Source organism: Opisthocomus hoazin, chromosome 17 (assembly GCF_030867145.1).
Source record: "Opisthocomus hoazin isolate bOpiHoa1 chromosome 17, bOpiHoa1.hap1, whole genome shotgun sequence".
Classification (NCBI taxonomy): Eukaryota; Metazoa; Chordata; class Aves; order Opisthocomiformes; family Opisthocomidae; genus Opisthocomus; species Opisthocomus hoazin.
In genome coordinates this window covers 4,684,635-4,710,801 of record NC_134430.1, presented here as the reverse complement: position 1 = coordinate 4,710,801, position 26,167 = coordinate 4,684,635, and the positions used below count along the sequence as shown (strand labels likewise).

Genomic DNA, 26,167 nt, shown 5'->3' with positions numbered 1-26,167 from the left:
ATTTAATAATTAAGAAAAGACTTATCTTTCCAGTATTCCCCAAGTGCAGCAGAAGGGTGGGGGCACTCGGAGCTGTGATATAATTATCTAGGCGTGAGTGGAAACTGAAAGAGCAGTTGAGCTGTATAGAAAACACTTGGAACTGGTTTGTTCCTACTCTTTCATTAATCAAAATAGTTTAGTGTGTGTTAAAGGAGGGGAGGCTGAGCTTAGCTGCAAATGAGACAGAGTTTATCTGCTGAAAAGGAAGGTTAAAGTATGTTCAGACTTCAGCAATAAGTCATTTAGAAAAAAAACCACACCCTCTCTTTCCGTATTAATTACCGAGTGCTGCCCTAGAATGAAAATGTGCTGATGTATTGTGAGAGTTGCGCTTTGCACCGAGCGCTTTGTTAGTGCTAACGGGCACAAGCCTTTCCTCTTGCTGGAGGAGGCTGGTGTGAAGGAGAGGAAGAAAACATGCTATCCTCATTAGCAGTAATTCAGCCTGGGAATGAGCGATTCAGCGGTGTTTGCTTTAGCAGCCGCGCACCATTTGCCGGAGCTGGCGTGTGGTTCTGCGCAGGCATCCCCGCGGCGTGGGGCTCGGGTACCTGCAGCACCTCCAGACGAAGCCATGGGCAACGGTGCCGCTTGTCTTGCCGTCTGAATTGCATCTCTTCCAGGCAAGACTTTTTGAAGTGAATTCAGTGCTGTTACACACTTTGAAGCTTGGAAGATGAAATCTTGTGATTTTATCCAGAGCTTGTTTTGCCTGGATTGGGACAGAAATGGGTGACTTTGCCCATGACAGCTCCTCAGCCATGGCCTTTAAGGACTGGCTTCTGGGACGGAGTGGCAATCCTGTTTTAGTAGACATCTCTCCCTTGGGTTGCTCTGACTGGGCTCCCCAGTTCAAAAAAGATGAGGAGCTACTGGAGTGAGTCCAGTGGAGGGCTATGAGGATGATGAGGGGACTGGAGCATCTCTCCTACGAGGAGAGGCTGAGGGAGCTGGGCTTGTTCAGCCTGGAGAAGAGAGGGCTGCGAGGGGACCTTACAAATGCCTCTAAATATCTGCAGGGTGGGGGTCAGGAGGACAGGATCAGACTCTTTCCAGTGGTGCCCAGCGACAGGACAAGGGGCAACGGGCACAAACTGAAGCAGAGGAAGCTCCAGCTGAACCCGAGGAAGAACTTCTTCCCTCTGAGGGTGACGGAGCCCTGGCCCAGGTTGCCCAGAGGGGCTGTGGAGTCTCCTTCTCTGGAGATATTCCAGCCCCGCCTGGACACGGTGCTGTGCAGCCTGCTCTGGGTGACCCTGCTTGGGCAGGGGGTTGGGCTGGGTGACCCACAGAGGTCCCTTCCAACCCCGACCAGTCTGTGATTCTGTGACTGCTAACCCTGGTGGTTGGTACTGCCCTGGGGACCCATCTCCTGGGATGGGTTGAGTCCGACTCCTTGAATCGTGTCATTGACTTCAGTCAGTGGTTCCGGCTCAGTCCAGGCGTCGTTGGAGACCTCCTGCTGATGGACTGAAACCTGTCTGCTGACCAGGCCGCTCCCCACATGCTCCTAAAATACTGGAGAACCTATAGTGGGTTTTCTGTACCTGAGTGTGCCAAAGCTACCTGTTGATTGAAGCTCGTGATGCTAATCTGTGTTGTCGCTGACCTTGTATCCTTGCCAAAATTATTCCTAGGTTTAACAGAAAGCCTTCTGCTCCTGTTTCCTAGGAAGCAGCAAAGCCAGAGCTCTTCTGGTGCTGAACGAGCCCTGCCTCTCTCCTGATGTATCTCCTCCTGGCAAAGACCTTGAAACCTTTCTGTTTCAGAGTTCTAATTCATGTTTAATCAATAGTTCTGTATTCTGAGAGTCAAATCTCTGTGACAGCTCTCTTTGAGCTAAACTGTCTTTCTCTTCGCGCATCTCTTCTAGAGTTTTATTTAAATGCATTTGTTCTGCCTGTATCCTAGTCAGGCATTGAGAGGAACGCCAGGTGACCATCTTTGTTTACCTTGTTTTTCAGCTAAATGAATGGAAACATTAATTAGGGCAATGGTGTGGTTTTGGGGAATGAAAAAAAGAGTCTAGGTCAAACTGCTGACTGTGTTTCCACTCTGACAGAAGCTGGGAGGATCTGTACGTTCCCCATTAGTGACACCCCCGTCCTTCCACCCCCAGCTTGGTTTCTGCCAGCAGCTTTGAGCCAGTCCCCCTCCAGGAGAGCAGGCTGGCGTTTATTCCAGCAAGATCATCTTCAGCAAAGCTGATAACAAAAGTTTAAAAGGAAGAGCCAAATTTTCAGTCACACCTGTGCAGTCCCCTTGAGGGCAGTAAATGATGATGATAATGCATGAGCCAGACAAAAAACCACAGAAAATGGCTTTCTAAGCCTCTTTTGCATTTTTCAGAGCCAGCAGACTGGAGAGGGGGGGAAATCCACGGGAGGAAAAAAAACCCAACAGTATTTTTACTCTGGGAACTGGGCGGGCTGGATGTTTTGTTGTCTCAAGGACTCCACAGTGCGCTGTACAATGCTTCGTTCTTCTGCGAGAGGAGGGCTGACGTTTCCTCGTGTCAGAACATCGCTGGGGAAATGTGCAGCTCTTGCCCCACGCTGTTGCCGAAACACCTCTTTCGTAATGCCGGCAGATCGTATCTGCGAAGTTCTCGAGTTTGGGATTGAAGTGGATTATTAATATACAGAGGGGTTGTGTGTGGGTTTTTGCGACTGGCTGACCACGTTCTCCTGAAGGCCCCGTGTTTTGGGTAGATCCTGCTTCAGGAAAGCTTTTGTGCGATGGCGGGTGAAAACGCAGCCTGAGCTTTCCGTCTTAGCGGCTGGTAAGAGATGGCGGGCAACGTTTTCCCTGGCTCCCAGGGGAGGTTTTACCCGTGCATCTCCCCCGTGGCTTTTAGGGAGAATAGACCACTGTGAAGGGAAGCAGCCCTGCAGCTGCCCTTCACCACTGACTCCTGCTCAGCTGCTGGCAGGCTGGGCTGTTAATGACAGATGAGCCTGTGACGCATTTTTTGGGAATGAATACTTGTTACAGCTGGCGGGATGGAGTAGTTTGTGGCATCACATAGCAGTTTGCTCTATAATTTCACTCCCTATTGCTCGGATGCAGCACTGATTGCTAGGTCTCTCTCTGAGTGTGGAACTGTAGCATTTCTGATTGCTGCATCCCACTTCTCTGTGGCTGCATTGTGAGCTTGGATATAGCCCTGAGCACTCAGCAGAGCCTTCTGCTGAATTTTTTTTTTTCCTCTCAGTTCTCCGTGTGTGTGGCTGCTGTTTCCCTTTCTGCTAGTCTTTTGGGGTTACATAAAAGCCAGTCTCTTTCTGGCCATTACAGCTACATGGGGGAGTAGTTACTGCTGAGAGAAGCTTGAAATTTGAAGCAGAGTTGTCACAGACATTAGAAAGAACAGTCAGTCTGCATTGGCAAGCTACTGAGTTAAGTCTCATTTCATACTGATGGGAATTTCAGATCTGATTATCTCCTTCCTCCCTCATTCCCAAACCTGCTGGTGTGTCTGATCCCCTGATGGGTACTCCTGAAGGCTGCTCTCCAAGGCGCCGAGCTGAAGGCTTGGTCTCCTTGACTAGGCTGCTTGTTTGTGTCCAGGCAGAGGATTTTACGAGCCCTGCTGAGGACAGGGTGATTGGTCACCTTGATGTACTGGAAAATCCAGCCTAGTTTCTCTCCCCTTCCCCAAAAATGCATTCTGTCCTCCTTAGGTGCTTTGTGTTCCACCAGACACTATGACAGATGATATCACTGCTGGGGTCCAGATTTATTTGCAGATGGTCCCTGATCTAAGAGGTTGTGTGTCACATTGAGTGGGGAATTACCCAGGTGACTCCCAGTAACGCTATGCTAGCTGGTCAAATACCAGCGAGAAGAACCTTGCCAGATCTCTCCCTCCAACTCGGCTGTTATTTACAGCTCTTTGTGTGCGTTGCATACGCGCATCTCGCCTTGTAGTCCTCCTCCCTGCCTTCTCCTCTGCACCGCGGTGTTGACTGTGTTCTCTGCCTGCCGTACAAAAAAAAAAAAAGAGGCCGGTTCCTCTCTTGCTGTGTAATGCTGTTTTCTGCTCCGCTCCAAACTGCTTGTTAAGGAGTATTTGCTCCGAGTTGCTGTTTTCACTTGACAGAACTCACATTGGAAAGCAAATACTCAATCCTGAAATGTCCCTGTATTGCTTCTCAATACTTGCAATCAAAGTCTGTCTCCTGTATTGTTCATAACAATTGTCCAATATTACCGTGCCAGCCCTATTTATTAAAAATAGTCAATAAGACGCAGCTTTGTGCGAGGGGTTTATAGACTGGCAGTTCTTGTTTGGAACAAACCAATTGTACTTGATTTTAATCCAGGACTGGGATTCCGGAGTGATCTGCTACAGCAGAGCTCATGGGGAGAGCGGTCGATGACTTGCTGATAAGAAATCCTAGAGCAGCACGCTCGTCTTGAATTTACCTTCTGCTTTGCTCAAAGTGCTGGATTTGGAAAGGCAAAAATTGCAAGTTGCTTCCCCCCCCCCCCCCTCTGTTTTACAGACCTGTGTTGTGGCACGTTTGTTCCCCAGTGCCCCAGGAGTATTTACAGAAATGATTGTCAAAGTCAGAATCCACTTAAAAACCGGTGAGCAAGGCATTTGGGGTGTGAGCTGGTTGTGGACGGAGCGGGGCGTCGGATCAGCAGCCACGTGCAGAAGCGCTACGCGTGGATCCTGCTTTGCTGGAGACAGACGAGGCACCCAGGACCGCTGTGCGTGCAGCAAGCAAGCAGAGGGTAGGAAGGGGGATGCTGAGTAAAAGCCCAGTGAATCCTGGAAAAGAGGTGCCCGTTGTGGTTGGAAGATCTGTAGGAATGTAGGAGCGGTGAGCTCAGCGTCCAGGGCTTTTGTCGTGCTCAGCAAACTCTTTCTGGGCCGGCGCGGGGCTGTGGAGCGGGCCAGGGCTCGGCAACGCGTGCGTAAGCGTTTCGGGAGAGGGGAAACTGTGAGGAATTCTGGCAGTGCCCGGCTGGAGGTGGGGCAGCGTACAGCTGCAGGGAGGCGAGGGGAAAAGAGCTACAGGGCGAAGCTGGGCTTTTCGGATGGTTTGGCTTTTAGTCACCGCCGTCATAACAAGGCTTGGAGCCTTCTTTGAGTCAAGCCGTGACTTGGAGACTGCAGAGGAAATGCTTGCAGGTAGGAAGGTTCTGATTCAAGTGGGAGAGAAAAATCATTTGTTACCGTAACAAAAGCCCTTATTTGTTGTTTTGAAGAAGGTGTGAAGCATGGCGACTGAGAGGATGGGTGTTCTGAATGGCGACTGATGCGGTGCCATTTGTGGGTGTTTGTGGATTTGGCTTCAGCGTCGGCCCATTTCCTCAGGGCTCTCCCGACCAGCGTTCCCCTGCAACCGGCAGAGATCACGGACCTGCTCTCCTCGCATAGCTAGTGCTGTGTTTCAGTTCAATGCCTTTTGTTTTCCGTATTCATTAGAAATCTCTTGCAGACAGTTTTGTTTCTTGGAGGCAGTTGCCTTTTACCATACTTGATCTCCTCTCCCGTCACAGTGGCATTGGGGCAGGTCCTCTGTGCCCATGACGGCCGTTCTTGCAGCTTCATAAAAACAGTGTGTGCTCCCCAAACTCTACTGCTGAAAGAAACCGAGTCTTCAGCATTAGTAAGCAAGTGGAAACACTTATCTTTGCCCAAAAGATAAGGATTTTGGGGCTTGTGATTCATTGAATTTGCTTCCGAGTGGTAGGATTTAGTTACAATATACGGTGTGCGGTAGTTACGTGACAGTGACTAATGCCGGATGACCAGTCTGGCTAGCTGGGGTGGAAAACTGCTGTGCTGTCACGGCCTGACCACTGAAAGTAAAGTGGTTCTGGATGGCCCTTGCTTGGCAGCATTGCTGTCAATCGGCTTCTTAATGATTCGCTTAAAGAATAAAAGCAAGAGCCTCCTGGAAAGCTTTTTCAGATCTGTTCCTTCCTTCTTTCGTTTGCTGCATCTCCTCCCTGCCCCCAGCTGTATGCCTTGTGCTGTCTGCAGGGTTTTGCTTCCTCCTCCTCCCTCTGCTCTCATACCTTGTCCCTTCTCCACACTTGATTTTGTGCCCCACCTGACTGCTGCTTTCGAAATACACCACTTGTTTTCCAATCCAGACTCTTAATCTTTGTCCCACCTACTCACGAGGCATGAAGGTTTTACGGGAGCCCATTAGCTGTTATCTCTGCACCTACCCTCCAAAGACTCACCGGGAAAAACGAGGTCGAACAGCGAAGTGCTTTCTTGTGTGGGCATCGACTGCTCTTTTCACTAATGTTGGCACCGAGCTCTGGTTGTAGGTCCCAGATTTCCTATCAGCCTGCCTCCACCCTGCAAAAACATTTGGAACCTTGAAGCTCCTTGTCCTTCCGCTCAGAGGACAGGAAGTTTTGCTTTAAAATGCCTTTTATCCCAGAGGCCGCTGGCTGCTGTGGGAGCAAAAGAGTGGTTGTCCACAGCCCGTCGTGTGCTCCCTGCCTTGCTGGTCTCCGGTGCTCCACGGGGTTAATCTCCTCGTTCAGTTTGACTGCTCTTGCTGGATGCTGACTGGTGTTGGGAGCAACAGCGGGGCAGAGCAGAACCGTCCCGTCACCTCGGGAAGAAGCGATGCTGCCATGCTCTCTGCAAACAGGGCTGTCGAAGCAATCACGAGGGCGAAACTCTTGATTCTGCAGTGGAGTGTGGCAGGCTGTGCTGGGAGGGTGGGGGTGGCTGGCAGGATGAGCTAGGCTATAAAGGGAGTGTTTTTCTTAGCCCTTATCGCTGCTGTCTTGCACCGGTGCAAATTCATAATATGCTGTACCATTGTTATTTTTCTTTAAAAAAAAATAAAATCAACTCTCGCCACTATTCCTTGATTTGAGTTTCAAAACATGCTTTGGAGACAAACACTTTTGGGGGGCTGTATATAGACAGCGTATTCTGAGCCTTGGTTTATTTGTGGGTATTTGGGGCACTGGTCCATTTTCTGCCCTGTTCTCTCCATACTTGTAGAGATTAGTGCTACCTGCATCTGTCTAACCTGGCATATACCTATCATCTTTTGGGTTGTTTTTGTCTTTTTTGCACATGCATGCTCACGTCTCATCCCCCTTACAGGCTGATTTTTCCTCATGCTGTTTTCCCTCCGTCTGCCCTGCACCTGGGAAGGTTTCCAGCTGGGCTCGCTGGATGGGCTGCCCGCTCTGGCTCCGCAGATCCCACCGTGTGTGCTCCCTGGCCGAGCCCTGGGGAAGCACCGGGGAGCAGCTCGATGCAGGCAGCCTGCAAATGCTGCCTTGTTTATGAGAGCTGCTTGGTGGTGCAGACTGCAGTCTGAGGGGAGCTGGGAAACTTTGGCGTAAAGCACTAAAGCTGACAAAAGATTGTAGGGCTTGGGCTGTAATCGATAAAACACGGGGTGTTTAGAAGCCAAGGTCAGAGTCCTTCCTTGGTTCACCCTGTTCTTTAAATATCCCAGCAGTTACCGATGGCTGCTGCAGTGCTTGGACACAGTGAAGAGCAGCGCAGGCTTCGGTCCCTGGAGAGTCTCTGCTTTTATTTATTTGGATGCAGATCTTGCTCCCCTCTCCTATAAGGTGTGTGGTTTTGGGCACCCTTTTCTTGCGCAGGGGCAAGCACGTGAAATCCCGCACGCAGAGGCGTTGCAAAATGGCAACCTACATCTGCTTGTCTGGGAGATATCTGTGTGCCCGGTACGCTGCAGCTCTTGAACTCCTCTGCCTTAATGGGTCAAATTTAGCAATTCAAAATCTGGTTTGTGAGGTAATTAGGAGGGATAATGCCCACTTCTTCCTCTTAACACCCTGATAGAAAAGCATCCAGGAAGGACTCCTGGACCTCAAAGATAAGCTGCCAGCTGCCACAGAGACTATCAAAGGGTGGCTCAAAGTCAAGAGCAAACAGCTGATTTTTTATGGTTCTTGGGTTTTTGCTGTTGGTGACAGGAAGCCATGTTCCCCAAGCTGTTAGCTTCCTGTTTTATTTTTACACCCAGCCCCAGCAGATCAGCATGCCTATCACATGGGAGCTGGCTGCTTCTCTTGGGTTGCTCCTCAGCTGACCTAGAAAAGTGATTCTTTCCCCTTCTAAATTAATCAAGAAGTTGGGGTGTATTTGCTTTCACTTAGGCTTAAAGATTTCAGGCATGTATCATGCTCCTTGTTCCGAGCTCTGTTTGCCCGGGTTTCCTCCTCTCGCTTGGAGGCGGACGATCTGAGAGGGGGCTGTTTGTTGCTTCAACGTTTCAGCCTGTCAGCAAAGGAGATTTTTGTTAGCTCAAGGCACTGACCTGCACGTAAAAGCGTTTTCTGTCAAAAGCATAACTTCCGGACAGTTATGTTTTCTTCTTTTTTTAATTATTTTTTTAAAGAAAGAACTGGAAGTTTGTCCTGACCGTTGTTCAGTTAATCTTGACTTCTTTCAGAGCGCACTCTGGTCCCGCATCCTCATTGCAGCTCCCTCAGCTTTAAGCTGCCGTAGCAGGAGAACAATGGTCCAGTGTAAACCTCGGCCCCGGGGGATTTCCCAAGGGAAGAGGGGTGCAGCCTGCAGGATAAGGAACAGTCACCAGAAAGTTTCCTGGTCAGCTGCAAGCGCTTCCTGTTGTTTCAGGAGACCAGGAGAGAGGCACCACGCGTGCTTTGCTGTGCTTTGCTGCTGGCTTTTTTTTTTTTTTTTTAACATCTCCCGCCTTCATCCTCTCGGTTTAAGCAAACCTATTGATTGCGAGGTTGAAATATTTCTGAAGAAGAGCGTGGAAAGACGCTGTGCACGAGCGCGGGCGGAAGGAGACTGCTCAGAGGCGGCGGATGGGTAGGAAGGGAACAACGGCTGCGGTGATGCCAGCAGCACCTTGCGTGTGGGCGAAGATGTGTAGTTTTCCATCTCTGCCTCTGTACCTGAGCTGGTGGGACTTTGCTGTCACTGCAAGGCATAGAACAGCAGGATCTTTATTTCTGATGAGCCAGTTTTATAAGGGTGGGGAGAGGGGAAAGAACGCTTATAAATAAAGCCATTTGAGAGCAGGAAAAACGAACACCATGGCTCTGGTGTGCCTGGAATTTGCGGTTGAGTAATCCTTTCCTGTTTCTTTTTTGGGTTGTTTTTCATCTTTCAGAACAGTGCCTGAAGCAGGTCCACCATGCCGTTAGTAACGAGGAACATTGAGCCAAGGCACCTGTGCCGTCAGACGTTGCCTAGCGTTCGAAGCGAGCTGGAATGCATGACCAACATCACCCTGGCAAATGTCATTCGACAGCTGGGCAGCCTGAGTGAGTACCATGGCGAGCCTGCGCGTTGCCCTCAGGAGTCGCTAGTGCTCTTTATTTAGCTCCCTTTCTACTCTCGTGTTCTTATTTCTCCCCCATCTGCCTTCCCTGGGTAATGCTAAAATGTTTTCCTAAAGAAATCTGATGCTAATTTCATATCCCTGGTCCCACTGCCTTCCCATCTAAGAGAAAATGGGGAGGGGGGGGGTGTGTGTGCATGTGTGAGAGGCTGCAGCGAAACTGCAGATGGAAGGATGGAGCGCAACTCAGGCTTGTAAAATGGGAGGCTCTCCCAGCAGCCAGGATCTGGTGTCAGAGAATGTGCCTGTAATTGCACGCGCTGCTAAAATGGAGCTTGACTGTGTTGAATCTACAGTGTGTCAGTAGTCTGATTTTTAATGAAAGATAATTAAAGTGCACACGCAGAAGCCTCCTGTTTGCCCCTGCTGTTTGTTGCGTTGCAAGACCCAAAGTCCCCAGTCCGAGCCAAGCATTGCCCCTGGGGTACTGGAGGTTTGGGGCTGCTCGCTCTAATGGCAGCAGGAGCTGTAGCGATGCCTAGCTCAGCTCTCCAGCGGGCTGACCAGTAGCCTTGCAAAGGCTGGGGGGAAAATGCGGGCCTACGTGCTGTAGGAGAAACGAAGAGTTAATTGTGGTCTCCCCGGGATGACTCCTTAGTCTGTTGAAACGCTCTGGATTCTGATTAGCCACCTCTGCCCTTGAAGCAAGACTTTGATAATCAAATTAATATATTGTTTAGCTTCTCTGTGGTGTCTGCAAGCACTTCTGCTTGCTCTGCAAAGCCAGCTCCTTGTCTTCCGCTGTAGCGTGAATGTGGCAGGGAAAGTTTAGGTGCAGTCTCTTTCCAGCAGCGAAAACCATGGCTGTCACCGAAATCTGGGCCTGCATTTGCTGCCAGTCGGTATCGCATGCTGTCGGGTTGTAGAAATGTCACTGCACAGGCAAGACCAGTCTCTCTGCTCACATTCAACTGGCCCTTGTTGTTCATTTGTTAGGTCTCGTAGCCAAGATGGTTGCAGAGTGCGAGTAAAATCCATCTTGTGCATGTGAAATGGTGAGGAAGAAGACAGTAAAGCCGTGCAGATCTCAGCTGCAGAGACAGCTCATCCCAGTCCAACAGCACGCGGTGGGTTAGTGTGGCAGAGCCGTGGTGAGAGCCGTCAGGTTTAGACCTTCTCTGCGCAGCTCAGATACTCAAAGCTTCTCTGCTTCAACCTCGTCAGAGAGGGTGAAGCGCTGGAAGCCAAACTGCAGCCCTGTTTGTTTATCGGGAAGGGACCCCGGGAGCCTCGCTGGGCGAGGTGGGGAGGGAGGTGCGTGCTGCTGGAGCAATCGCAGATAGCTGGGGGAGAGCGCTGGAGGGAAGACTGGGAGAGGTGGCTCTTGCGTGCTTGTCTGTGAGAGGAGCAAGGCAGGTGGGGAGGAGATGCTGAGCACCATCTCTTATCTGCTTCCCTAGGGTCAACAGTATTCCAAATGAAGCAATATTTAGACTAATCGCTTACAGGACGCTCTCACCCAAATGACCAAACTCCTGCCCCCTCTCCTTTCTCTCACTTCTGAAAAACAAATCCGTTCCTTTCTCGTACGTTGAATATTGCAGGAACGCAAAGCAGGTTCAGTAGGCTGTGACAGCCCTGTCAAGTGAATAATCAGCCATGCCTAGTGCACCGCAGTCTCTTTACAAAGATGCAAACATAAATCTTGTCAAACTTTTGTATTCCAGTGAGTTTACCCTTCGTTACTATCACAGCTGGTAGCACTTTGTGTAAGTCGACTGTGCGTTTCTGTGTGATTTTATAGAATCCACAAGCTAAAGATGGAAAGACCTATTAAATCATGCCGTCTGTCTTCCTGCCAGTGCATGGCAAAGATAATTCTGATTGTAAGCTGCACTTTTGCAGGCAAAGTAACTAAACCAAAAAATTAATCTCTGCCTTGCCCCATCTGAAAGTATACCTGAAACACAGAACGGTATGTGAGATGCTGGAGGATAACTGTACCGGTGCACGTCCACAGGCAAGGGAATACGGCCCATCCCGCCTCCTCCATCCGGGGTCAAGACCAATATATACAATGCTGTTTATAGATTATTTTATGCTTGAAACATACCACTAAGCACTGCAAACCATAAACTTTATTCTTTTTCCCTGGTGCTTCTTGCAGTTCCTCGTGAAATTCAGCACTGATGTTCAGTTCTCGTTAAAGTGGAAACCAAATTACAACTTCTCTTTTTGGAGCAGTTGCTGGGAGGTGTCAAATTATCCCACAGATAAACAGTTCACTCTCTTTGGTCAAATTAGGGGTGCTGGTCTTGTGCTGATGTTGAACATGGAGAGTGCTTCATGAAACCTGGCTGTAGCAACCGCTGCCTGGCCCTTAGGTCTCCAGAAATAAAATCCGTCTCGTGAGGAAAACTGGTTGGGCTTGTTAATGGACATTTGTGGAGTCTGTGTTATCGAGGAGGTTTATTGAAGTTAACTTCCAGCATTTGCTTTCTACGAGCACTTCAAGCTGCCATTGCCACCAAAAGGGGTGGAGAAGGTTGATTTTTAACCTGGCTGATCCCCGTGCTTGGCAGCGTGAGGAGAGCCGCATGGAAGTATGAACAAGCAGCTGATATGTCAGTTTAGATAGCTGCAAGTATTTGTGCAGCTGGGCTTTGGGGGATGCCCTCACATTGCGTTGTTGCAAGGGGCCCTTGTCTTTCTGATGTGACTCGTTGCAGACAACCAGATTTTCCAAGATCGCTGTTAAAGTTAGGCTTCCAGCTGGTTATCCTTTCCTGAATGTCGGAGAGGATCTTTAGGAGTAACAGATTCCAGAACAAACTGTTGACCATATGATGATGCATTTCAAAACCAGACTGCTTATTGGGAGCAGCCTTGTACTCAACAGCCGTGGCTGGAAATGTTTCCCATCAGTGGGAACTCCATGGGCCTGTGTCTGCTGTCAGTGCCAAGTCTGTTCCCATCAGTGTTGTCCTCGGCGTGGTTAGGGCTCCCTGTGTGGGGTTGTGCTTGAGAGCAGAACAAAAAGACAGTACTCGCTGCAAGTTCTTGGTTTTCTTCCAGTCCTCCCATCTCTGTCTACCTGTGGTCATCTCTTGTTGCATGCGTAGATTTTAAACTCTTAAGGACAGTGGACATCTTTTTGTTATGCTTGTAAATGGTGCGGCGAGCTCCTGATCCAAGCCCCTAGGCGCTCTCGCCGTCCAAACGATGGATGATGTTTGTCATAGCAGCCCGCTGGGCAGTCCAAGCTGTTACGGAGCGAACATCCCCGTTTGAGAAGTTCCCCCTTGGTTTTGATTTAGAATAAACGTGGATGCATCAATTTTTCAGACACTGCCACCTGAAGGAACAAAAGGGTCAGTGCTTGCGTCTGTGGTTACAGCTCAGGCTTTGGGATCAAGGACTGGGTCTGCTCTCTAGTTCCAGAGTACTTTGAGCTTGTAAATATGTGCCAGTTACCCTGGAGGCAGGCCTGCTGGAGACTTGGGAGCCTTTGAGATTCTCCAGAGCAATAAAAACCCTAACTGTATTTGCTTGTCTAATAAACAGAACAGCAGAGATTCTTAAAGGACCTACAAAACCATCCAGATTCGGACCAGTATAGTGTTGTCAGCCCTCTTTGTTTCGTTACTTTAATAACGACTTGAAAGTATGTCTCAATTGTTTCTTTATTGCTTGAAGATCCCTTGGAAATGTCAGGTTTTGGTGGAACAGGGCATTTTCTTCCTGGATGTTAAACTCAGCCCTGCGAACTTGAAAAGAAGCATGGTTTGTTCATTCTTTCTTCAAGAAAACAAGCTGGGAGACTGACTATGGTCTGCTGTGGCTCACAAGGGTAATGCGAACGCTTTAATATTCCAGGTAAATTTGCAGAAGACATATTTGGAGAGTTGTTTACTCAAGCCAACACCTTTGCCTCTCGGGTGAGCGTTCTAGTCGAGAGAGTTGACCGCTTGCAAGTCAAAGTCACTCAGCTGGATCCCAAAGAGGAAGAAGGTAATGGAGTGGAGCGCAGTCCTTGCAGGCTGAGCGTGGTAAAGATTCTCGTTGAGTCAGCGTCGTTGGTTCGCGGCCATAAAATGAGCATGATGCTGTGATGGGTGTTGGAACGTCTTCTCTTGGACTAAGAGGGACCATTTCCTCCCCTCCTGAAAAAGCACCATGCTGCTCATGGGCATAGGCTTTCTGGCAGAGTCTAGATGTGCTCGTTAGCAAGTCTCCATGTGGAATCTCACTTTCCAGCGGTTTGATGGCGGTGCACTTCTTGAGTCTTGGTCGCAGGGGTTCAAAACCACATCAACAGCTCTCAAGAGAGCCGTGTCTACACAGCAACAGAGCTTGGCACGGCACGGTCTGAGATCTGCTGGGTTTCCCAAGAGATCTGTGGGAAAAGGAACCTGACCTTAAGAAGTGCTAAGCATGCCAAGAACTCCAACTGAAATCAGATGTTTGCTACTTGATCTTCAGTGTCATTGGCCTGGGTCAAGCTGTTCTTCACTTGCTCTCTCTTCTTTCTTACAGTCTCCCTGCAAGGCATTAACACCAGGAAGGCCTTCAAAAGCTCCACTACTCAGGACCAGAAGCTCTTCGACAGAGATTCGCTCCCAGTGCCTGTCCTTGAAACCTATAAGACCTGCAATACCCCTCCACCTCTCAACATTCTGTCACCCTACAGGTATGGCTGTGATGCTGCCTTGGCCCCTTGTTCCCTTGCAGAGGAGTTCCTCCCAAAGTGCCAAGGAGGTCATTGCCCATCCTGTGCTGTACTGAAGTAGCCCTTTCCAATGGGAAATTGAATTGCTAAACTGAGATCCACCAGGAAATCTCCGTCCTCTGGATTACGTGAACCTTTGCTTTTGGGGCTGTAGAAATGAGCGTAGCTAGATAATTATATATATGGTTGCCTGCTGTCACTTTTGTGACTGCCTTGGGGCAAGGCTTGGCTGGCACTGCATAAACATGCTAGGTGTTGTGCAGATGATGCATTTTTCTTGTGCTTCTCTGTAGCCCCGTGGCTCCTTTCCAGAAAGCCGCAGTGCAAACTGCAGAGCATACATCTGTAAATGGCTCTCACCCAGGTGGGTGCAGCAGGCTCCTGTAGATCTGGAGATGCTTTCTGCGGCCTCATGTGCCTGGTCCAAGACATCTGAAGTGACCTACACTGGCTGTGTGAGCAGTCCCACTCTGATTTCATATTGTAGGTTGTAGAAGTAAAGGGGTTCAGAATACAGAGACTTAGCCCACATCCATAAATATCTTTTGAACAGGTAAAAAGTAATTACAGATAGCTGGAGGCAGCTGTCTTCTGCCAGACGCGGCTGCACTGCGAAGTAGGAGGAGAGTGTGTGTGTGTGCCCGCTCACTCATGAGTTTCAAGGACACTGCTGGTCTGATTTAGGGTTCCTGAGCTGGAGATGTTTGGGGTTTTTTTTTTTCACACCAAAAAAACAACACAAACAAGTGGGAGTTGAAGTGAGAGACCTGCTGCTCTCTTGGTGATTGTTCAGAGCAGTTGAGCTCTTCGGGTGCTGAGTAGCGGAGAGTTTGTGTGAGGGCGGAAGCGATGGCAAGTGGGAGAGCCAGGACAAGTGAGGCGGTGGGTCCGCTGCCTGCTCTGAAATGGGGGGCAGGGGCGATAGCAGCGTGCTTGATCTTGTCACTGCAGACATTTAAACTGTCCTCTGGGGTTGTGCCTTGTGTTTTCTTTGGGCTTCAAACAAATGTGTGACTTAGTCCCTGTTTCCCCCCCTCCCCTCACTGTTCTAGGGATGATGGCAAAGAGGCACTTAAATTCTACACTGATCCTTCATATTTCTTTGACCTTTGGAAAGAGAAAATGCTTCAGGACACCAAGGATATTATGAAAGAGAAGCGGAAACACAGGGTGAGGAAATGGGAGATCTCTGCCAACAGAGGCGTGGCAGGGAAGAATAGGAGGTGGGAAGTGTTAATAAATCTTGGACTCCAAAGTTGCTACCCAAAATTCAGGTTTGCTCTCTTAAATTCTTTAGCGATCAATTCAGTGAGGTTTTTATCTGGTTTACTCTCATCCTTGTTAATTAAAAAAAACAAAGAAAACAAAGATACCCTTAATCTGTTTTCCAAATGCCACTGTCTCTGTATGGTTATAATGGCTTAAGTGGTAGTCCTCAAACACAGTGCTGGTGCAGTCAGCAGGGGAGAAAGTTGTGTCAGAGTCTTTTCTGCACTTCTGGTGTTGCAGAGGGGTCTGTTCACTGTCGAGGCAGTGCAAGTCCCACTGCCCCAGCACTGCAGTGTTGAGTGGTGTAATAAATTCTGCTGTGGAAAAATAAAGGAAGGAGAAAATGTCCCTTCAGGAGTGCAAAACCAGGCCCTAATGTTAAATCAGGGGCAAGCGGGAGGCTCAATGAAACCGTTTAAGCTGAAAATGCCAGGTAGAGTTCCTGGTTTGGTTGCCTGGGGATTTGGAACCATGTTTACCAACACTGAAACTCACGCCGTAAAAGGTGGAGTTTGAGCATACTTTATTTAGCATTTGAGCAATTGGAGTATTAAATATCAAAACAGATCATGATTTTTCAATTACAATAACAAAGGAGAGATTTGGGGTGTGTTAGAATACAGAGCGAGGCTAGCTAAAGCCCAGTTCGTTGTGGGTGAGTGTCCATACTGCACACCCAAAGCACTTAACACCAGCAAGGTGACGGTGGTGAGATTTGGCAGTCTTGACACAGAGGCCAGAAACTGAATTGATGTGGGAAGCTGAGCTTTCACTCTGCCCTCAAGGTGGTCACGCCAGGGAGTGATGATGGCATCATGTCTGGGCTGCGCTGGGGAAATTTGATGCTGTCTTCCTCTTTTATTTATGCTATCTGTGCTCCAGCTTCTTTGTATGGGAGATCTTTGGAGCTTGCAGCGATCAGGAAAGTAAATTAAAAATCCTGGCCCTCTGTGAGAATGTATCTTCTGGAAGCTGCTGCAGGTCTGCCCTATCCCTCCCCATTCCCAGTCAGTTTAAAGCAAAATAAGGCTTCTGTTTGATTCTTCCTCCCTTAGAAAGAGAAAAAGGAGAACCCGAACCGAGGAAATGTGAATCCGCGGAAAATCAAAACCCGGAAAGAAGAGTGGGAGAAGCTGAAAATGGGACAAGAATTTGTGGAGTTGAAGGACAAACACGGTCCTGCCGGGTAAGCAAGTCTGGGGCTCTGTGCTCAGCTCCCCAGCGAGGGGGAGCGGGCGGGCGTTGTCGATTGTAATGCAGTTCACCCTGCTCTGCAGCTTCTCCAGATCTGCTGCACAGCGCGGATCGATACTGCCACTAATCAGATTCTCCAAAGTAAATCCGTCTGCTGATTTCAAATTTGCTAAATAAATCAGGGAGCTACACGGTTTGAACAAGGTGGCAGGAACAGCTTCGGCAGCAAGTCTGCTCTCGGCTGCGTGTCTTGTGGGCACAGAAGCGTTGAGAGCTTTGGCTCCCGACGCCGTCGCGATGCCCTTCCCGTCACGCCGAGCCTCTGGGCCTTACGCTGAGGAGTGGGGTGGCATTTGCTGGTATTGTGCGATTGCTTTGTTACACTTCACAAACGGCTCTTCACACCCGAAAGTTGAAGCGGGGGCTGTCCCCATCCGAGTATTTCAAGCTACAGATCTCTCTTTAGCACTTCTGGCTTGGGAATTCATTTAACTTTTGACACCAGCGAGGCTGGAAGCAGACCGAATTCCCCACAATGCACTTCTCACTTGCTCGCTCCTTGCAGCTTCCTTTCATATAAGAAAAATCTCTCTTTAAATCACACTCTCCAGCTAAAAATAAAACTTGCTTTTAGTTTAATAGGAGAACAGGTTTCGTTTCTAGCCGAGGAATCGAGCAGCACAACAGCACCATTTCCTTGCTCCTCTGTTTTCTCGGCTGAGCGTGTTCATGCATTTGCATTCATTTCATGTCCAGAGCCCCCGAGAACAGGGAGGTTCTACCACCCCCCAGTGAAATGAGCTCATTGAAAGTTGGGGGTGAGAGGGATCTCTTCCTGCAGTGCTGTTGCAGCTCTGGATACTTGCTTTTGATGGCATTGCTGTTTCGTGGGTTCTTTTTGACATTCTATTCTCAAGCTTATTTTTTATCATCTTTGAGTACCTCTTCTTTTTTTGCCACTGATGACACCTGGCATAACAGGGAGTCCTGCAAGTCCAAACCAGTCAAAGTACCTTCTTAAGAATGTTTTTTCTTTAATCAGATGTTAAGAAACATATTTTTTATTGTGGTGTTTTTTTGCTCACTAAAATACATACGCATGCTGTTCTGATATGTGGTAGCAATAAACAAACACGGACGCATCTGGGCGGATTCTAGCCAAAGAATTATGCAGAGCAAACGAATACAGCTGTACGTGGTTGTTCATATAGGATCCTTTGAGAAATAGAGACTTTTATTTTTAAATATTGCTTTAAGGTTTTGTTTTCTGTGTCCTGTTGTGGTGGTTGATAAGGTCCAACCTAAAGGCAGGTCCCACTGTGCTGGGAAAAGCCATTCCTGCTAGAAAACCTCGTTTCTAAACCTTGCAGGTTGATCCATCCACTTGGTTGATACGACTGCCGTTCGGTGGTTGAGCTGCTGCGCAGTTGTTTGTTGTAACCCTTCCAGGAGGCAAAGCTCTTATGAGCGAGGGGAAAAAATGAGCTTTAGACATTGCCTTGAACTGTTTAAACAGATTGCTTGTCTCGCTTTCGCTCAGGTACCCCTCCAACATGGTGTATCAGAACGGCAGCATCGGTTCAAATGAAAGCATGGACATGAACTGCTACCCGCCGCCGCCGCAGACTGACTCTATTGTGCCACCACCTCCTTCATTCCCAGATGACAGCCTGCCTCCACCCCCGGTGGAATTTAGGTAAGCCTACGGGATCCCTTCTGTCACCAAGGAGTAGTAGGTGGTGTAAAAGGATGACATGAGACAGGCTGAGATAGTTCAGCATAACTTCCTAACGGTTGTTGTAGGGGAACCAGAATGCTCCTGTCTGGAGGGGAAGCGCAACTGCAGGCAGGGACAGAGGCCCAGGCAGCACAGCTCTCCGTCAATCCCAGCCGCTGTCATCGTTCCCATATGGAAGGGGACGATGGGCTGGGGCGAGAGCTAGAGCAGGCGTATTTCTTTTTCTGAAAGAGTGAATGGTCTGGCTTCGTTGCACGGATTTTCCAATGCAGTTGTTCCAGAGCGTGTAGACTTACGTTCCTGTTAGAGAGCTTTGCAAAGAATGACTTTTTGCCTCTTTTTTTATTACCATTTGTCCTATGATCTTTGACAAATGCATGACGTGGGTGCTGAAGATGTTGATGTAGTTAAATTGAAAGGACTTAAGCGCACCAGTTGACTCCTTCCCAGTGACTTCAGTGCAAGCTCAGGCAGCTGCTTTGTATCGGATGAAATGGTGCCTTCCAGTCACCTCTAGAGCTGAGAATTACGGTCCAGCAGTGGCTCAAGACAGAAAGGGTGAAACAAGAGAGCAGCTTTTTTTTAAAGGCAGTAAAACAGAGTCAGGAGTAATAGGAGGAAGTATGTCTGATAGACAGGACTGCGTTAGCTTGTCTCCATCTTATCCAAAGGCAGCAATGCTGCAGAAAAGGCTCTTCTGATGTGTCAAAGAGACCAAGCACTCCGCTCTGCAGCATGTTCCTCTAGGGCAGAGCAGAAACGAGCTCTCAGATGAAGCTTACGCTGCCTTATGCAGTTGCTTAGATCTCTGCCTAGCCAGAGATCTCCCCTCTCTGGTTTTGTTTTGGTGGTTGTTTTTAAAGAATCCTGGGAGCTAGGTTTGATCTCCAGTAGTCTGTCTTGGATCAGCACTGTGCACTGTTAAAAGCTGTGACCTGATTTTTGTGTTTTACCATGGAAGGAGATGTCGGTTTAGGGCTTCCTTTGCACGTATGTATGATATTACCGTATCTTACGGGCAGTAGTGTTCTCTGATATAAACATAGCTTCCATAAATGGGAGATTCGGTCACTCGTGAATCGGTGTTCTCCTTAAGAGCACGTTGGGTTTCCATTTCGTCTTCTTCACTCCCCACGGCGAGCGATGAGACATGGCTGCTGCACTCCGGCTCTGAGCCGTGGAATCCGGTGAAGAGATCTGTTCTTAGCAGGTGTTCAGAGCATATGCTTTCCTGGCACACCCACCAGTCCTTGTGCGATTTATCACGGTAGACATCCCTGCTTGGCGTGTCGTAAGTCTGACCTCAGCGTGGAGGGGCAGTGGCTCGCATTGCTGCAGGAGCTCTCGAGCCAGGAGGCTGCTCGGAGCTCAGACGTGACGCCTGGCCTCTGGTGGAGAGGTGAGATGGCTCATGTTCTTGTCAGCCCGGGAGATGGGCTGGATGATAGCATTTCTGCCAGGCCCCAGAAGCTTTCCTTTGTTCTGGTGGTGTAGGCCAAAAGAAACACTGCGAGGGAACTGAAACCAAGGAGTGAGGTCTCATGGAAACACCAGTTAAAGCTGGAATTTAGATTTTTGTCTGGACTGCAACAAGCACACACGGTTTGCGTTAACATTGAGGTTGCACAGTCTAATCTGGCCTCATAGCTAATAGCCTTATTTCTCTCTCTGTGGCAACAGCTATCCTGTAGACAACCAAAGAGGTTCTGGTTCTGGAGGGACCAAACGATCCAGCCTGGTTAGCCCGAGTCACCCGCCGCCAGCTCCTCCGATCGGATCCCCCTCAGCAGCCAGGCCGGGCTTTGCCCCCCCTCCGGCGCCGCCTCCACCACCGCCGCTGATGGCAGGCAGCCCCCCTCCACCACCTCCCATGGGCTTCCCATCCCCGGGAACCCCGCCGCCACCCTCGCCCCCTTCCTTCCCTCCTCACCCCGAGTTTGCTGCCCCACCGCCGCCACCGCCCCCTCCAGCAGTCGAATATGGCAGCGTGCCCCCACCTCCGCTGCCGCAGCCGGGCGGTGGGAGCGCGCCGCCTCCCCCTCCGCCGCCGCCGCCTCCGGGCCCACCGCCTCCCTCTTCCAGTGGCTTGGATGGCCCCCCACCCCCTCCTCCACCCTCAGACACCTCCGCCTCCAAGCCCAAGTCATCCTTGCCTGCGGTTAGCGATGCCAGGAGCGATCTGCTTTCAGCTATTCGCCAAGGTAAGGTTTTGTTTCAATACCGACTTTCTCCTTTGCCTCTGGAAAAACCCCACGGTCTCCAAGCGAGAGCACTCGGGAGCCGTCTCACGAGCAGCGATGTGACTGCCTCGCCGCTTGAGACCTGTCCCTTGTGCTCCCTGCTTGTCTGCCCACCCTGGTGACAACCTCGCTGGGTTTTACGCCTCCACCTGCACCTTTGGAGATGGAGTGCTGGAATTGGTGTGGGCCAAGTCTGCGGGTGGATTGAACAGCAGTGGTGTAACCCCTGAAAGCAGCATGGAAACGATTCGCTTCCCATTCCACCTGCCCACCCGGCCCGTCTTGGCTGTCGTTCACCAGTGTTACCCCACAGCGTGCCCAGTGCTCGCTGGCAGAGGACAGGCTGCCTTGCTCACAGGATTGTGTCAAAGGGATGGCTGCTTTGGAGATTTTAGTGTGACCGAAGCCTTTGCATGATCCCCTTCGTTGCCTTCTTCCCAACAGGCTTCCAACTCCGCAAGGTGGAGGAACAGCGGGAGCAGGAGAAGCGGGACGTTGTGGGCAATGATGTGGCAACAATCCTGTCACGCCGCATCGCTGTGGAGTACAGCGACTCTGAGGACGACTCTTCGGAGTTTGATGAGGACGAATGGTCGGATTAACCACGGTCCTGTCCCCTTCTTCTCCTTCTCTCCTCGGTTAACATCTTAAAGAATCAGGTGGCCAAACCTTCCACCACTTCCTTTTTTCATCCCGTAACCAAAGATGTGCCAAGGGTTTTCAGACAACCAGCAGCATATCTCCCCTCTCCCTCCCCCTCCGGCTTTGGCAGGACTTTGTGCTCTGCCTTTCCGAAAGGTCTCCTCACGGACACTGAGGACGTGGTGTTAGGATTTAGCTGGATGGGGTAGAACGGTTGCTTATTTAAGAGAGCGCTAAACCTCCAGATTCTCGATGCCACCAGGCAGAGCACACATAAACCCTCCATCCTGAGGGATTTTTAAAGTAAAGATGGATGAGCCTGGCACGGCCGCGTGGCCTTTCAGATGAAGGACATTTTCAGCTGGTTTTCTCATTGCAACAGCAGACAGTTGATCTGATGGCTCTTCCTTTCCAGTGAATACTGGTAGTGCTGCAAGAAAATGGGCTTTAAATGTCTATTCTCTGCTGCATCCCACTGTCAGGTAATCAGGTTTTGGCAATAATGCACAGTTCTTTCCCCTCTGACCCCTTAGTATTATTTCCAGACTGCCCTGCGTGGGGTGCGCTGCCTGGCTCTAGGGCTGTGGAGCGCGTTGGGTGCAATGTGAGGAGGGACTTTTTGATTTTTAAAGCTGCCTTTTACCTTCCTCAAATCTGCTTCGCCAAAGGAGACTTGCACAAAGGGATGCAAAGCCGGGGCAGAACGGTTGCACGGCTTCCTGCTTCTGGGAGAGCCGAGCCACTGCCCCACGGAGATGCATCTGTGTGGTCAGCAGAGCGGTGGCGAAACTCCGCGTGGCTGATTTCTCCAATTCATGCTGAGATTGTGTTTAAAAAAAGAACAAACAAGTGCCTAAAGCGGGGAGGTGCTGTGAGGAGGGGTTCTCTGAACACCAGGCACTCTGGGGGTCTTTGGCCGGTTCAGGGCAATGCTGCAGTCCGTTGGAAGAGGTGCTTTTTCTAGTGGGGTGACCATACTTATTACACAGGGACTTGAGACGCAGAAAATGCTGGTATTACCTTTGCCTCCTCCTCCCTTCCACCGAAGGAGGGGAGATTGTGTGCCTAAAAAAAACTAGTGTGTGAACTGAGTTGCCCATCAGTTGCATCAGACCTAACCTACGTCTTTTTCCATAATTTTGTTGTTATAATTCATGAGTTAATTTTAAGAAAACGTTTCTTCTCCTCACTAACCCTACAAATTCCCAGGCTGCTCACTACGGATACAGTACTGGTAGGGGGAGAAAATGGTAAACTTGAACTAGCTGACCTAGGTTTTATTGCTGTTTTATATTACCTTACATAGAACATAAGCATATCCTGGAAATCGAGAAACAAATACCCCCGATGCTACAGACGTCTGTTTTAATTTGGCCGTGACTCTCGGTCAGGGTCATGCAAGAAAGCAATCCCAAAGCTTTTTGCAGATTGTGGGTCCAGCTGTTGTGGGGTGGGACCAGCTGCCTGTCCCGTTACGACCAACTCTCCAACCTCTTTGCCTTTCCTGTAGTATTTTGCCAGCCTGTGCCTGTTCTTTCTTCTCTGGCTTGCCTCGTTTAATGATGTTGCGGATACCTGGAACACCAGGCCCAGCCCGAGGCTGCCAGGCCGCTGCAAATCCTCCTTGGGGTTTGATCGATGGCTTCGGTTTGTGCCATCCAGTTCTTACTGATTTCTTGTGTGTGTGCGCCTGCATTTTTTAAGCTTTGAAAGAGCAGATGAGGGCCTGGAGGATGGGCTTTTCTGGGGTGCGGATCAAGCTGAGATCCAGCGCGACCCTGAGAGATTTACTGGACTGCTACGCCGTCAGATTTTGTCTGCAGAGCAGCTGCTAGGCAGGATGCAGAGGGCGTAGACGGCAAAGCATCCCAGTGGGCTGGGAACATCTGAGCAGCGCTAGTTCCAGGCTCTGGAAGAGGGAACAAACCCCTTGAGTGCCAGGGAGCCGTCATGCGGCGGAGGGACTTGGAAATGCAGACTGATGATTGCTGCAAGCTGGGTAAGGGCGGCTAGACCAGAGTCACTGCTGCTTGTTTTTTCTGCTCTTTCGGTCAGCATCCTCCTCTGGCGTCTCTCGGAGACGGGTTCCTGGGGAAAACAGACCTTTAAGCTAACCCGGCCTGACAGCATTATCACACAGGGAAGCGAGGAGCGCGCAAATGCCAAACCTGGGTTAATTTTAAATTGCCTTAACTGGACTTGGCCCCCGCTGGGAAAGGGGAGCGAGTATTCCTGTCACGTGAAATCCAGAAAAGTGCCATATTCTCGGTGACCCAGCTGGACGGTCTGTCGGGCAGGGCCATGCCTCGGGGCGTCGGGGCTGCCGTTGCCCCACCTTCTGCCTGTTGCACAAGGGTGCTGCGTGGGCAATGCGGCATGGCTGCGGGTGGAGCCGGCTCCTCCGACTGCCTCGCCTGCTCGCAAGGGCCTCCTGGCAGCGGGAGCGACGCGGCTCTGTCCGTGCAAGCCTGCCGCAACCACCCTCCGCTTCCAAACTCGCATCCCCAGGTGAGAATCAAAACTGCTGGATCCTAAACAGAACGGTTGTGGATGGGTAGGGAAGCCTGGTTGGTTGTTTTTTCCTAAAATCTCCTCTGATTGCAAGAAGAGGTGGTATGAGCATAGCGCAGAGATCCCTGAGAAACAACTGGTGTAGAGTGGCGATCTTCGAGTATCGTTGCAAAATCGCAAAGCGCTGGGCCACCAAATAATCTCAATATTTCTGAAACCAGTCGGGGAGGAGGAGAGGTGCCAAAAACAACCTTTGCAGGACAGAGCAGCTGCGCTGTAACTGCAGGGCTGCTGCCCCGCGTCGACCGACGGGCCTGCGCTGGACTCCCCGGCCATCGTTGTCGTTTTGCGTTAACTTGCTCCTTCCTCCCCTTTTTTTTCCATGTGAGGCTGGGCTGTACAGCACGGCAGGTGAGCCTCGAGCATTTCCCAAAGCCAAAAGCGAGAGCTGGCAGCTGGGGTCCTCCCCGAGAGGAGCCCCCATGTTTCCATTCCATCCCGACCCGCGTCCGTGTGGAGACGCAGAGCCGGAGCGGCCGTTTCACCCGGCCGGCGAGCCGTTTGCTCAGGGCGTGCAGGTTTGGGCAGGCCGTCGCTGCCTTCCCCTCGCCGGCGCCGCGCTCCTGGTTAAACATTCTCCCGGTGTCCTCGCCCGCAGTGCTTGGCTGCTGCTCCCCGCAGCCTTTCCCCCGCCGCCCCCCTCCGCGCTCTCGCAGGGACAGCCTGGTCCCAGCTCCCCGGGCGCAGCAGCCGGTGACCTTCGCTGCGTTCTCCGCTCCTCATCAGACCCAAAGCACCAGAGCGAGGGAGGGGGCTCCTGGAGGTCCCAATGGCCGAGAAACTCTGCCGAGTGTCGCTTCAGGGAAAGGATTTTTTTTTTTTTTTTTTCTCCTTTTTTTGAGTCCGTGGACTTCTTGAACGTGCCGCTTCTGGAAGTACCTGCCCTTGGCGGGGAGCAGGGCCCGGCGCGGGGCGGGTGCAGCTGCCCCAGGTCAGGTTTCGTTGCTGTTGGAGTGGGGGGGGTGCTTTCTTCTCTTCTTTTTTTTTTTTTTTTTTTTTCCAAAGAACGCCTTGAAGTGGGAAGTGGATCCAATGTTTTTATTACTGTATTAACATTCATTTTAATTCATTTCCAAAACTAACCCATTTTTCTTCTTGATTAGAATGTCATAGAATTAGACGAGCTGTAACCCTCCTGAAGTGCCTTATTTTCCTACATGATATAAATATATTTATAAGAGTAATTATTCCACGTGTATCTTGGGGGGTTTATTGCTGAGCAGAAGCCGTGGTGGGAGGAGAGGTGGGAAGTGCCCTCGCCGGACCCAGCCAGGCCGGGGATCGAAAGGGCGATGCTTGACGGATACTCTCAGGGTGCAGGGGGGTTACCCGCTTCAGACCAAAGGAGTTTCAGCAGTGAAACTCTGCTTAGAAAAAAAGAAAAAAAAAAAACCCAACCTCGTGAGCAGAATGCCGTAGGCTCAATCGCTTTGCTCACCCCTGCGGAACAAGCGCTGGCGGCGGGACTCTGCGGCCTCGTGTGCGCGGTGCAGCGGGCAGGGGGCTGCTGCTGGGGGGGGGGACGGAGCCCGCTCCGTCCCGTACCTGCGCACCCCGGCGCAGACTCGCTGCCTTCTCTTTGCCCCTGTGATGTCTCTCTTGGCTTTCCCCGCCGGTTGGTGTGTGAGCCAGGCTTTCCTGCACCTTCTTTTTTTTTTATAATCAACTCAGTAACCCCTGGATGAAAATCCCAATTGCAAATTTTTTTTTTTTTTTGTAATGTACATGTGAAAAAAGAAAAATAATAATTTTTTTTGGATCCTTTTTTTAAAACTGTAAACTTGATAAAACCTTTCTATCCAAGCAGCGCCTGCGTGTGTTACTCCGGGCACGCGTTGGGGAGCTGTGGTGTGGTCCGTAGCGCGGAGACGGTTGCTGGTCCTGGGCAGAGGGGCTGCTGCGCCGTGGCCGTGTGCGACTTCTCCTGTGCTGGGGCACGGGAGGCGCCGGGCCCTGCGAGCAGCTCGTCCCTCGTGTCCTGCGCTGCGTCTCGCAGGGTGTAATTTGGGGAGCCTGGCTGTGTTTGGCGTTTCAGCGAGGGCACCCGGGCAGGGAGGTGAAGGAAGCCAGCGGGTCCCGAGCTGTGTCGCAGCAGAAGCCGCTTCCAGGACCGAACCGCAGCCGTGCCAAGGCGGGCAGAGGATTATCGGTGGTGTAGGCAGCGCTCTCCAGGAGGAGCTGCCAGCCTCCCATGCGCGCTCCCTGCCATACAAAATGAGCCCCTGCTCCATCTTGCAGGAGCGGAGCCGCTGCGAGGGAGCTGCCGCTGCTTTTTTGCTTCCATTTCAGCTGCTCGGGGTCCCTCCTGCAGTTAATCTGCCTGGCCCCAGCCGCAGCAGCCATGGCTCCCGGCCCTCTTTTCAGGTGCCTCGTCTGCGCTTGGGGTCTCAGCCTGTTGTGCGGGTGTTTTCTTGCCGGTCGGTGGAGGGCAACAAAAGGATCCGTCCCTGCTGCT

General features: G+C 50.6%; 1 protein-coding gene across 2 annotated transcripts in view; it reads left to right on the top strand.

Annotated features, from left to right (window-relative positions):
• WASF2 (WASP family member 2) overlaps positions 1–25,497 on the top strand; it is a 33,568-nt gene extending 8,071 nt beyond the window's left edge. The window contains exons 1-9 of one of the 2 annotated variants that reach the window (XM_075437960.1): positions 8,793–8,854; positions 9,159–9,312; positions 13,206–13,340; positions 13,866–14,019; positions 15,111–15,228; positions 16,383–16,513; positions 18,062–18,217; positions 19,940–20,460; positions 20,944–25,497. In XM_075437960.1, the coding sequence (XP_075294075.1) occupies positions 9,183–9,312; positions 13,206–13,340; positions 13,866–14,019; positions 15,111–15,228; positions 16,383–16,513; positions 18,062–18,217; positions 19,940–20,460; positions 20,944–21,101 (1,503 nt within the window). In that variant the 5' untranslated portion in view covers positions 8,793–8,854; positions 9,159–9,182 and the 3' untranslated portion in view covers positions 21,102–25,497. Of the gene's footprint in view, positions 1–8,792; positions 8,855–9,158; positions 9,313–13,205; positions 13,341–13,865; positions 14,020–15,110; positions 15,229–16,382; positions 16,514–18,061; positions 18,218–19,939; positions 20,461–20,943 lie in introns of those variants that run through there. The other variant, XM_075437959.1, reaches the window with a different exon arrangement.
• The last annotated feature ends 670 nt before the right edge of the window (positions 25,498–26,167 follow it).